The 12,817-nt window shown below is 41.3% G+C and overlaps 1 protein-coding gene across 1 annotated transcript in view; it reads left to right on the forward strand.

Annotated features, from left to right (window-relative positions):
• Agbl1 (AGBL carboxypeptidase 1) overlaps positions 1–12,817 on the forward strand; it is an 835,836-nt gene that overhangs the window by 169,012 nt on the left and 654,007 nt on the right. The window contains exons 11-15 of the mRNA XM_076545344.1: positions 737–1,317; positions 2,780–2,863; positions 3,083–3,169; positions 5,673–5,821; positions 7,298–7,385. Of these exons, the coding sequence (XP_076401459.1) occupies positions 737–1,317; positions 2,780–2,863; positions 3,083–3,169; positions 5,673–5,821; positions 7,298–7,385 (989 nt within the window). The remainder of the gene's footprint in view (positions 1–736; positions 1,318–2,779; positions 2,864–3,082; positions 3,170–5,672; positions 5,822–7,297; positions 7,386–12,817) is intronic.

Here is a 12,817-nt window from a genome sequence, read left to right on the forward strand (position 1 = left end):
AGGTCATCACTGTAGACGGATTGTTAAAGGTCACCATCCAGATCCCAGGCCTTCTGCAACCAGTACAGGCAAAGTACACCTTGGCTCTGCTGCTGCTAACGCAGGGTGCTGCTGCTTCTGCTGCTCTTGCTGACATCGAGCCTCGGACCTGCCTTTTGGTCTCTACTATTTTCTTATTGCTTTTAACAAATTATGAGTCTGGCCACATCAAAGGGCAGAGAGAGGCACACATAGAGAGGAGTTGATATATCCTATTTCACTTTAGAAAGCAGAAGATGATCAGTGGTCAAAGTTTCAGTGAAGAAAATTTCAGTTCAGTGTAAAGACTTTAAAAAAAAACCCACAGAATTGTCTTCATATCAAAGGCACTGCCTGGGGGCACAGTGAAAGGCTTTCCTTTGTGTATCACTGGGGCCTCTATAAATGAGATTGTTCTCTCAGACTGTAATTGGATTGGGGGGGCTGCAAATTTTTTTCAAACTCCATAGAATCATACTAGACCCATCCAAATCCCTGTCTGAACCTGACTTTTGTGTGATTCTGGCATTTGTTTATTCTTAAAGTTTAGGTTTTTTTTTCCCTCTCCTTTGGTTAATTCTTTGAAAAAGCCTCTATATCACAAGGGTTACACTTAGTTTTGAATTCAGACAGCTAGCATAAGGGTCAAATTATATTATCTATCTGGAAGGAATTAGTTAACCATTAATACAGACCTTTTTCTACTTTGGATTTGAAGGAATTAGAACCCAAATATGGAGATGATTTGACCCTCGAGGACACGCTGTATGCCAATCACAACCACATTCCGAGCGCTGCCTCTCTCAGACATCAGTGCTTCAACAGGGAGCACAGCTCCAGGGGACGAGGAAGAGAAGACACAGTCCACACTTCCATTCTGGACACGGTGAAGTCGGGGAAGTCCAGGATACAGCCGTCCTCCAAACAAAGGCATCTAACAAATGCGAACCAAAGTATACAACAAAATGGCTTGGGGATAGATTCTTCTGGACACGGTACCTCTGGCACCCAGGCTTCCCTAGAAGAGGCCGCTTGGGACATAGAATCAATTTCTTGCCCAAGGATAACTTCCTCATTTTCCAACCTCCCTGAGCCGGAGGAAAGCAAAGAAGTCGCAGAGAAGCTTCTGCACACACATACCAAGCACATACCTTTCCATGATCCTCATCTTTATATGGCCCACGCCATGAGAACCAGATCTGCTGTGGGATTTGACACCATGGCATTTCCTGATTTCTGGGGCCACTGTCCACCTCCCACTGCTCAGCCCATGCTGGATCGCAAATGGGGTGTACAGAGGTGAGGGTGTTACTGAGTTGGAAGTTACAGATTTTCTCTTTTAAATAGTTTTGTATATGGAGTGGTTTATATAGATAATCTTCTAACTGTTGGACAGTGAGCATTAGCCTAGAGTACCTTAAAGCCCCTAGGAGACACATAATCTTGCCTCTAAATTGGAGCATTTATTAACCAACTGTGGGTAGGTATGTTTTTCTGGGCAGAGAATTCCTTGGATGATTCTAATATAAACCCTTGAGTCATATCCATGGCAAGCTATCACAACAAGGGGTATCATCTAGTGTTGCCACCTACTGGAACCTTTCCTAAAAGGAATCATTTCAGAAAAACAAGGAACGGAGTACTTGAAATCTCTTTTGTATTTACAGCAAATCGGTGATTGATTTCTTGTTGATAGAGAAGAGTGGCATATTTCTATTCCATAGTTCTAGTGTTTGGAGAGAGGTTTTTCTCTATCACTGAGGAAGGGGTGGAAAAACACCCCACATATTCACCAGGGAGGAAATCTGGAGATTATTCCCAGAATTCAAGAAAGACTGCATTGTCTTTGGATCAGCACAGTGAGATTAAAATTAAATCTGATAAGAGGAAGGAAAACATATTTCTCCTGAGGGAAAATATGGGTATCCATATCTGAAGCCAGTGGAGTCAAATGTACAGACCAGCATCTTTTTTAAATTTAAATTTCATGTCTTCAGCAAATTATTCTTTTGATGGTAGGGTTCAAGAGCAGTTCCCATATGAATTCTTGGCTGATCTCACCTCAACATGAATGCCATGCTTAGGCTCCTCAGGCTTAAGACGTCGTGGGTGGTCTGTCCACGTCTTACTTCTGCACAGACCCTCTTCCTTCTCGGTCCAGGCTTCAGGTTCACTTCAGCTCTACCATTCTCCTACCCAATGTCAACAAAATTAATTAGGAATGTGAGGAGAGATAAGAAATCCCCCTTCAATTTTTTCTCTCCCTTTTATTTAAATCTCACGGATACTTTTCTTTTCATTCAGACAGAAGGCTGACCTCAGCCTTAGAGAACAGAGTCCAAGGAATACAAATGTACAAAATAAATATGAAACAGAAGCCTTGTTGGAGCCACCCAAGCTTCAAGGATGCAAATAGTCAATAGTGGTAATTTCTCCCTCAAAGCTCCCTCAGTGCAGAGGAATCTCTTATTCATACAGCCAGAAGAACTTCAGTACCCTCGCCCAGATTCTCTTGACGACTTTCTTCAAGCTATGAATCCCTTAAACAAAATCTATTACCTTCCCTTGCATTCCTACTGTTCATGTATCCTTATGCCTTACAAAAGAGGAGAAAGAAGAAGGTTGGTGATGTCTGTACCCCTTGATCCTAAGGCTGGGGCATTGTTAAGCAGCTTTTTTTTCTGTGTTTTTCTAGTGACTTCTGAGACTGAGGTAAAGAGTGGGCACTCACACTTATATTGTTTCCAATTTTGTTTTCAAGGATCAAGATCCTTGAGGATGTCCGGAGGTTCCTACAGCCAAGTGATGTTATAAACAAAGTTGTCTTCAGTTTAGATGAGCCTTGGTAGGTGGACTTGAATATCCTTGGAATGGGAGGCATGGAGGATTCTGTTAATAGGAGTTAATAGCTGTGTTCCATGTTGGTAATCCACTTTTGTTCTGAAACCAGCATGGCGACTATTCTGTTTCAAACATTAGAAGAGACATCTTATCTTTAAGGAATGTAAAACTGTGTCCAAGCACAGAAATATGACATATTCACATAGTCTCTCTTTCCTTAAAGGCCCGTGCAAGGCCCCGTTTCTGATTGCTTAAGATTCTACTCCAAGTTTGAATCAGGAAATCTTCGAAAAGCCATCCAAGTGCGCGAGTAAGTAAGAACAGCTACAGGTATGGTTTCAGTCAGCACAGGAGAGCAAGTGTCAGCCTTTCTTACCATTATCTGTTTAGTGACCTCATATTGGTAGCTTGAAACCAGCTATTAGGATAGTATCTTTACCAAGAAAATTGGCAAATGCTACTTATCAATAAAAGTTTCTCTCTCTCATTTTTCAAATGTTTGTCAACAGACAATGAGGGAACCCATTGGCTGATACCTTAGCAAGGTAAACTGTTTACTACATGCATACATATAGTTTTGTTCCAAATATCACTTGCATATTTCAGTGTAAGAGACTTCTCTCAGTACATACTTATGCTTCCATTATGCCAAGACTGGACCTGTGGACACAGAAGGGTACATGACATTCCCTATTCCTTCTCCTGCCCAAAAGTATTAATTCCACAGGGCTGTATGTAGGAGGCAACCACCTTGGATTTCTATCCTTCATTCCAGGGACCTTGCTGTACACCCCTGGCAAAAGCTGCCAATGAGATTTTTATTAATAGAAAATGATTCCACAGGCAAAGGCAGACGAGGGATGGACATAACAAAACTAAAATGAAGGAGATGATCTCTTTCCAGTTGCAGTGAAGTAATCCTTTTACATGCTTCCTTGATGGAACACTATTCTGCCATAGTCTAGTAGACTAGACTTGCTACTTATACATCCCTTCTTCTATAGGCGAACTTCTGATAAATCATGTCGTCTATAATAGTTAATGGTATAGTAGCCACACATGCTGGAATCATACAACCAGGGCTCCTGCTACCTCTTTCTGGGTAGCCTAGGATTGAGTTGCCTAGCCACTCCATGCTGTTATCTTCTCACCTGAAAAATGAGGATAGTAGTAACATGTACTTCATAGTTGTTTTGACAGAATTAATTGATATCCATAAACCATTTGAATAGTGCATGGCACATGATAAGCACTCAGTCAACATGGCCTTCTGCAGGGACACATGCTCACCATGACTTTAACACAGAACTTACAGTAGCTCAGATTTAATATGTCACTTTTGAAGTTAATTTTTGGGAGGAGAGTTATATATGATATGATTTTTTTTGGTTCTATTTTTGTACATGAACTGCTTCAACAAAACCTGACACATAAGACAGAGACAAGTTAAGTTACTTGGGCTAAAGAAAAAGACAATTACGTCAACTTTGCAACCTATTTCTCCTACTATCAGCCCAGCTTCTACCCGGTCCCATGGCTTCTGTTTGTCTTTGCTTTTCTTACAACAACATTGGAGTTTGTTATGAAAAATTTTAATATAGGTTTAGGTATGGAAGGAAGAAGAAGAAGAAGAAGAAGAAGAAGAAGAAGAAGAAGAAGAAGAAGAAGAAGAAGAGAGGCAGAGAGACACAGACACAGACACAGACACAGACACACACACACACACACACACACACACACACACACACACACACACACACACACACACACACAGAGGTTGAGCTATACATACCCAAATGTAGGCATAGGTTTCTAAAGAAAGAGAATCACTGTTTACACTGTTTACACTGTTTCTTATTTCTAAAGTCGAAATCAAAGGACCCAGAAGGTAATAGTTACTTAAAAGTCTCTTAGGTGGATCGTTTTCAGTCTAGAATCTGCCTAAGTTGCTTCCACGGTTCAGTTTCTTTCTCTCTAGATCTGCCTTTGATCAGAGAGCAGCATCCTAAGTAAATCAGCTATAGTTTAGAGCAGCAGAGTAAACTGGAAGAAAATAAACATTTTAGTAAGGATTTTTAATGACTACTTTTTTGAGCTAGCACTGTGAGAACAGTAGATAATGAGAGTCATAGAACTGCTCGTAGGCCTGATTTACACCCCCAGTGGAGTATGCTTCAGTGATTGCATGGTGAGCTCATTGGTCCTGACAGCCACAGAGTGAGAGTTGGGACTCCATCAATTAGCTCTGTTCTACTCTCAGATCCTGTACCAAGCTCCACCCTTCCATAATTATCACTAACCAATGTTGTGCTGGCTGGTTTTGTGTCAACCTACCACAAGCTGGGGTTATCTGAAAGGAAGAAACCTCAGTTGAGAGAATTCCTCCATAAATTCTGGATGTAGGACATTTTCTCAGTGATTGATGGGGGAGGGCCCAGCCCACTGTGGGTGGTACCATCCGTGGTCAGGTAGTCCTGGTTTCTATAAGAAAGCAAGCTGAGCAAGTAATGATGAACCAGCCAATGAGCAGTACCCCTCCATGGCCTCTGCATCAGCTCCTGCCTCCAGGTTCTTAGCGTTTGAGTTCCTGTCCCGACTACCCCCAATAATGGACTATGGTATAGAAGTGTAAGCTCCTTCCTCCCCAACCTTTGGCCATGGTGTTTCATCACAGCAATAGAAATCCTAAATAAGACAAAGATCATTTACCTGGGGTCAGGAATGGGAGAGTGCGCATGAGTTAGGAGAAAAATATCACTTTTTTTTTTTTTAATTTTGAAGAGCAGCTCCAGCGTTTGCTCTTGTTTCTACAGGTTTGAGTACGACTTGTTGATCAATGCTGATGTGAATAGCTCCCAGCACCAGCAGTGGTTCTACTTCAAGGTGAGCGGCATGAGGGCTGCCATCCCTTACCGCTTCAACGTCATCAACTGTGAGAAACCCAACAGCCAGTTCAACTATGGTACGACCTATTGGGGAGCAGGGGGTTTCTGTAGCTATCATGAATGGCGATTCTTCTTGATTGTTTGCATTATTGTCAGAAGCCTTTTTGGCATCCCAGAAGTCTTGAGGCTGGACTGGTGGTCTTTGCTTGCCAGGGTGGCAGGACAGTAGCCAGTTAAGGGCATAGTGCAAAAACACAGAAGGCCAGTGAATGTACACTATGGTGGTATTTTATTTGTACTGAAATGTGATTTTAATTCTATGTTAATAAGTGAAGTTGCCCGGGGGTCAGGGCTATTAGAGCCATAGAAAGAGCATGGCGGTGGTGGTGCACACCTTTAATCCCAGCACTTGGTAGACAGAGCTAGGTAGATCTCTGTGTGTTCAAGGATACAGCCAACATTGGAGACACACACCTTTAAGACCTGGAGGGCTGTACTTACAGGCAGTGACAAGGCAGTCACATGTTTGGGTTTACAACCAATGAGAAGGCAGAACAGAATGACTATATTAAAGACAAACACACAGGAAGTAGGTCTCTTTCAGAGAGGTAGGACCACCGCAGGAGGAAGGATAAGGTTTTAGCTCTGAGCTCTGACCTCTTGGCTTTCTCTTTTACATTGGTTCTGTGTTTCTTATTTAATAAGATGGTTGGTTACATATACAGTACACAATATTGTAGTACATTCTGAGGTACAGTTTTCACTTTGGAGACTGGAAGGTGCTCTCACTTACTTCTGCTTTTCATCTTCTAAATATCACAAAAGTGATTTTTAGATATTGGTCTGCTTGAGGCAAGACAGGAGAGCTGCAAAACCTACCTGAACACTGCTTTATATACCCAGAAACTCTGGAAATGCGTATGTCCTGATGATCTACTTGGGGTAGCTCACTTGTAATGTATTTGGTGGCTTTGAATGAAGAACAAGTATGGGTACTACCTTTGTTTCATACTATATCAGGCTCTGCCTCTATTCCATACTGTCTAGGACAGACACTCATTCCTGAAGAAAGAGAAAATACGAGCCTCGAGTCTTGCATTCATTTCACAAAAGGTGGGGGTTTAAGTGTATGCAGGACTGCATTCTCTCTGGGGATTTTAAGGAAGAATGCATGTTGTTTTCCTAATTCGAGAGCTCCTTTCCTCACATCCCTTGGCTTATGGCACCTTCCTCTGTAAAGTCAGTAGTAACACAACACCTTTAATGTCTCTGGTCACATTGCTTCTCTTCTCTAGTCAAATATCTCTTTGCCTCCTCCTGATAAGGACATCCGTGGCTACATTCAAGACCCACAGGGATAATAACCTTGGCTCAAAATCTAAATTTAATTAGATTTGCAAAGTCTCTTTGACCATATATAATGAACATTCACAGCACAGCCTTGAGGGATCAAGAACTGGGTGTCTTTGGGGGTCACAATTCAGCCTACTGCTCTGCTCTCCATTTGGCTTCTTTTCTTTTCTTATGGATTAAGTCTTGCTTTTATTTCGTAGGGATGCAGCCGACCCTGTATTCTGTGAAAGAGGCTCTTCTCGGCCGACCTGCCTGGATAAGGACAGGCTCTGAAATTTGTTACTACAAGTATGTCCGTTGGCTTCATGTGATCTGCATGGACATTTGCTCTCAAATTTTTCTTTCTTTCTTTCTTTCTTTCTTTCTTTCTTTCTTTCTTTCTTTCTTTCTTTCTTTCTTTCTTTCTTTCTTTCTTCCTTTCTTCCTTTCTTTCTTTTTCTTTTTCTTTTTTTTTTTGCTTTTTTTTCTGTTGCTGTTATAAACATCTACAACCTGTTTGTCTGTCACACTTGTCAATGCTTGCCCTGAGGTATTTTAGGTTACATGTTACTCACATTAGACCCCTATTCAGTAATTTTGGAATTCCTGGAAAATGATTAGTTTTTCTTCACACGATTGTTAAAACTTTTGAGCTGGGTGGTGGTGGCACATGCCTTTAATCCTAGTACTCGGGAGGCAGAGCCAGGTGGATCTCTGTGAGTTTGAGGCCAGTCTGGGCTACAGAGTGAGTTCCAGAAAGGTGCAAAGCTACACAGAGAAACCCTGTCTCAGATAAAACAAAAAACAAAAAAACCAACAAAAAACCTTTTGAACTTTATCGCCAAGTCTTAGAAGTTACCCATACTGAAGCTGTAATTCATGCTTCAAGCCTTGGGTCCTCACCTGTTTTCACTGGACTCAATGAACAGGAAGTCTGAGAGGCTGTGTCCTGTCCCTGTGCACGTGTGCTTTACTTTTCAAGGGTACAGGGATATGACTAGATGACAAATGTACACATGCAGGGCTTCTTCCATCGTGAAACAGTTTTGTGTACGATACAAGACAGAGGGTTGCATTATTCATGTTTATTCTTCAATCAACAGCCAGTTTCATCAATTTACTCAGCAGATTTGTGACAAAAACTCAAATTAACCATATTCTTGATGAATTAAACGGATTTGTTATTTACATGCCCACTTTTCTTATATGGAAAATAAAATTCAAATACATAAATAGAGGCTAAGAAATGTTAGGACAGGCAGATTTTGCACAATGCCTTTCTAGCTCATTGCTAGATCTCATAAAAATCAATAAGCTAGTGCCCTTTTTATTTATTTATTTTTTTTAGCTAACGCAAGACTTAAAAAGACTCTTTCTAAGATTACAGCAGGTCCCTAACATACTACTAGGAGATAATCTAGCATTTAGGATGATTATCAGCATCCAGGAGAAGGAAGGTATATTCACCTAATGTCTCTCTGCTTCAAGACTCTGGGGATGGTATTGACAGGAAAGGTCAGGGGTGCTGTGGTTCTGTTTGGATAAAAGCAGAAATCACTATAGAGACAACACCAGCCCTCTATGCACAGAGCTGAGTTGACTAACATTGTGCAATAAAGGAGTTGGCAGCTTCGGTCCTCGATGTATTAAGATATGGATCCAAGCAGCATTTTCATACATTCTTTAGAAGAATAGCAAAATATTACAACTTGGTTGGTTTTTCCATTCACAAAATGGCAATTACTTCCTGGCCCACTTATCTTAGGACCCCTAGGACTCCTTTTATGGTACAGGGAGATTTAGGTTAAAAATCACCCCAGGGTTGCAGAGTTCACAATTGCAGGGAACAAATATGGAATCTAATTTTTATTGTGTCAGAAATATCTTTAAATTTCCTCTGAAAACAATTAGTGTCAATAGATGAAAAAGACTTAATATAAAACTTGCTAGGGTCTGAGATAGGAGGATTGCTCAAACCTAAGGTTTTGCATTTTTAAACCAATGGAATAGAGCTCTCCAGTGGGATGCTCTTCTTGGAACTGGGGATTAAGAATAAAGTTCAAGGAGAACAGGTGTCTTCTCAGAGGAGAAAGATGAAGACACATAGCCAAAAGCACAGCTCTGGCCTAAGGGAAGCCAGTGTTAATAGCTTTTAGATTCATTAACAAGACAATTGTTATGTGATTAAGGAGTAACAGAGGGGTACGATGAAAACCATGCATGTATAATGTAATTCATTTTTCATATTCTAGCTGTGAATGTAACAGAGATGAATGGATAAGGCCGCTACATTGTGATGCAGTTTGTTTTACAATTATTCACCACAGGATGTTAACACGTTTCCAATAATACGATGTAACAACAGGCTAGATATGTGTAATCTCCATTCGCCCACAGATTACAACACCTCCGTCTATTATGAAATACGTTTACTGAACAACCTCTTCTACCCAGTTTCCCATCACAATCTGTGAATTGATCTGCTGTAGAGAATCTCTTTGTTTCACTCCTGCATTTGTTCTCTCTGGAGTGTTAGTCAGGGGGACCCTTACCTCTTTATTTCCCACTCTTCTCCATGTTAGGACGAACTCAGATGCTCTGTTGTCATCATGATCTTAAATTCTCAGTTAGTGTCGTGTTTTAAGGGATGTTAGGATGCTCAATGTAATGAGAAATCTGAGTGTGGAAATGCAAGTGAGAAAGTGTGAAAACCACACTTTTGAGTAGTTTTGAAGAAATGTGGTAGTTTTCCATATCTAACCAGATTACTTTTTCACATAGCACTCTTGAGAAAGCTAGGGTGGGAGTTCTGGGGCTCGTCCTTGTACATTTTGCTCTTTTCCTGTTCTGTGTTGTTTGCGATTTCATGATGTCATCAATCTGTGATTTCTAAACAGAACATCACAAAGATGATTTTCTGCTCTGAGAGTGTTAGTTTAGATAAGCTAATCTACAGATCCATCAAAAAAAAAAAAGAGTGTGCTTCTGGTACTTAAATGTTTTGCCAGAAGCTAAAAGCAAAAGGCAGAGGGAGGGCCACGTCATTCCTGCTTTCCTCTCAGGAAAACCCTTGCTGGGGCCATTGATGCTGCGCTGCATGTCACACACGCAGCTGATGTAGAGTTTAGTGTGATTTTTGTAATCTCTCCAGGGAATAAAACAGGGCAGAGGGTTTGATTCCACTGCCCCCAAATCAAACTTGTTTTGTATTTATTCATCCTATATGGTTGACTTGGACTTCAGAGGCAAGTCGGGTCAATCCTCACACTAAACGTTAGAGATTTTAATTACCTAGCTAAATAGTACATTCCAGGAGAAATTTTAAGATTGTCTCTGTGTGCACAATTCAGTCATTTCCCCTGCTGTTCTTTCTATTCTGCTTCTGTATCCCACCTACTTCCAAGACCACTCTACGGGGCGGGGGGTGGGGGGATGACGCTGGAGATGGAAGAACCAAATGGGTGGGCTCATTTTTCTGTGCCTCCAGAAAGTAAGCAAGGACACATTGGTTTGTTTTATTTACTCCCCTGTGGCCTGCTTCTCCATCTGACTTGTAGCTTTCACACCTTTCCCAGTCCTCTCCCAGCCCTGGTCTAAAGCAATCTCGATGCTGAAGGGCAGAGGGAGGGAAGCTGTAGGCGCTGAGTGGCCATGTAATACACCGCAGCTGATCTCCTCTGACATTTATCTCCGCTCGTGAGAGGAGATGGAACAGCTCATTCATGAAGATGAATGCCACACAAGAGCACTGCCATCATCCATCCTTCCGAGGGATCTCAGGAGAGAGATTTGGTGCTAGATAGAATATAAGCGATGCTGCAGTCACAGGGAAGCCCCGCGACTCGACTGCCTTGCCTTATTAGATCCCATTAGGTAAAATGATGCACCATTGTTAAAGAGCCTCCGTCGTTATAAAATTGCCTAATTTGAGGAAGGCTTTCGTGTTTACTAATTTCATACACACACAGAACAACTGACATGACACACAACTTCCTGGACTATATCTTAGCACGAGTAGAGATGGATGTAATTTTAACTGCCTGGTATACTTTTTTTCCTGCCTCATTGAAGGCTTTATGGTCACCAGAGTGCAAATCCTTCTGAGGATGAATGGGTCAGGGAAGGAGAAGCTTTGAACTGTGGAGCAGCTGGGTTTGTGTAGCCCAGGTTGTCTCTGTCCCAACATGACCTGTCTAGGGTCCAGCTCATCTCAAAGCATGCTGATAGTCAGGCTTTTTTTTTTTTTTCCATCTAGAAGAGATGCTGAGAAGAGAAAATTGTTCTTGGGTGTAAATTTCCACCATTCCTTCACCACAGTGACCTTGGACAAATTAATCAATGTTAGCTTCTTTGTCTGTAAAATAGGGATAAAAATGGCATCTGTCTTCACAGAGCAGTTCTGAAGATCAAAGGGCACACAGTAAAACACCTAGTAAGTCAAAGACAGTATTCAATTTGTGTTAGTAATTTTTAGTGATAATTACTAGAATCATCTTAAAGGACTCAATTACTGATGATAGAGTCACAGTGTAGAGCTCACCTTAGCTAGCACTCACTGGATTGTTTTATATTCATTCCTTCTTTGTTTTAGACTATAAATTTGTAGCAGTCCTGGTATGTACAGACCAAAACTTCAGATTCTTACTTGCTTAACTGAACAAAATTTCTCTTACCCCTATGTCCATTTCTAAGAGGGAAATAATATAATGAAAGGAATCTTAGTTTCAGGGCAAAGTTCACACCAAGTATTGCTTATGTGGAATTACTCAAGATACTTCACAGAATTGAGCCCCAATGTTTCCACCGATAGAATGTGTAAAAAGTATTTACCTTGAAAGGGTAATTATGCCTGAAAGGTTATGTTACCTGGAAGGGTAACATTAAAATTGATGCAAAATAGGTGAGACATCTTAATTATTACTCAGGAAATCTTTGCTCCATTTATTCTATAAACTTCAACTGAACAGTTGCTGTGTTCAGACAAGACACACAAATGCCAAGCCCAACAACACACACAGGAATAAACCTGGTACTGTCGGTAGGTACCAGCAGCGAGGGAGGTACAAGTGTCAGTGGACTATGTGGGATGTTAGAGAAGGATTCCTGGAAGGGGAAGCATTTGAGCCAAGAGAGGGAACAGGAGAAATGGAGGTGACGATGAAGGCTTCCTATGCCCTTGTAACATTGGAAGCAGCCAATGTAGGAAGGTTGAATGTTACTGCCTTGAAGACATCCTTCAGTATGTTCACACTGTAATGGAGAAAACAAAAACAACTAATTGGTAGATTTTATTCTACCATGAACAAGTTGAATCATGGCAGCCACATTTCACTTTAGAGACTTAACAGACACACCGTCAAAGGTCTCTGAAAAACATCGTCTGGAAGCATTGTTACCCCTCTATGGTGTAATTACAAGAGAAGTTTCTAGGGGTAAAGTCAGCCATTTTTTTTTTTTAGATTCATCCAGAAATTAGACTCCTCACTAGAGGCTGCAGGAAAACTTCCTATAGCTGAATTTCCTTCTCTATAAGCTGATGTTTGGTTTCCCATTTCCTTCAGCCCTAACAGGATACAACCACCTTGGAAAAGGCTAGTTTGCCAGGGAGGAAGTTGATGCCCTCAGTCTATAGGGGTAATGTGAAAGATGAGTGTGTGTGTGTATGTGTGTGTGTGTGTGTGTGTGTGTGTGTGTGTGTGTGTGTGTGTTGTGGTGTTTACATGCACACATGTGTGAGAAGA

Source organism: Peromyscus maniculatus, chromosome 1 (assembly GCF_049852395.1).
Source record: "Peromyscus maniculatus bairdii isolate BWxNUB_F1_BW_parent chromosome 1, HU_Pman_BW_mat_3.1, whole genome shotgun sequence".
In the NCBI taxonomy this organism is placed as follows: Eukaryota; Metazoa; Chordata; class Mammalia; order Rodentia; family Cricetidae; genus Peromyscus; species Peromyscus maniculatus.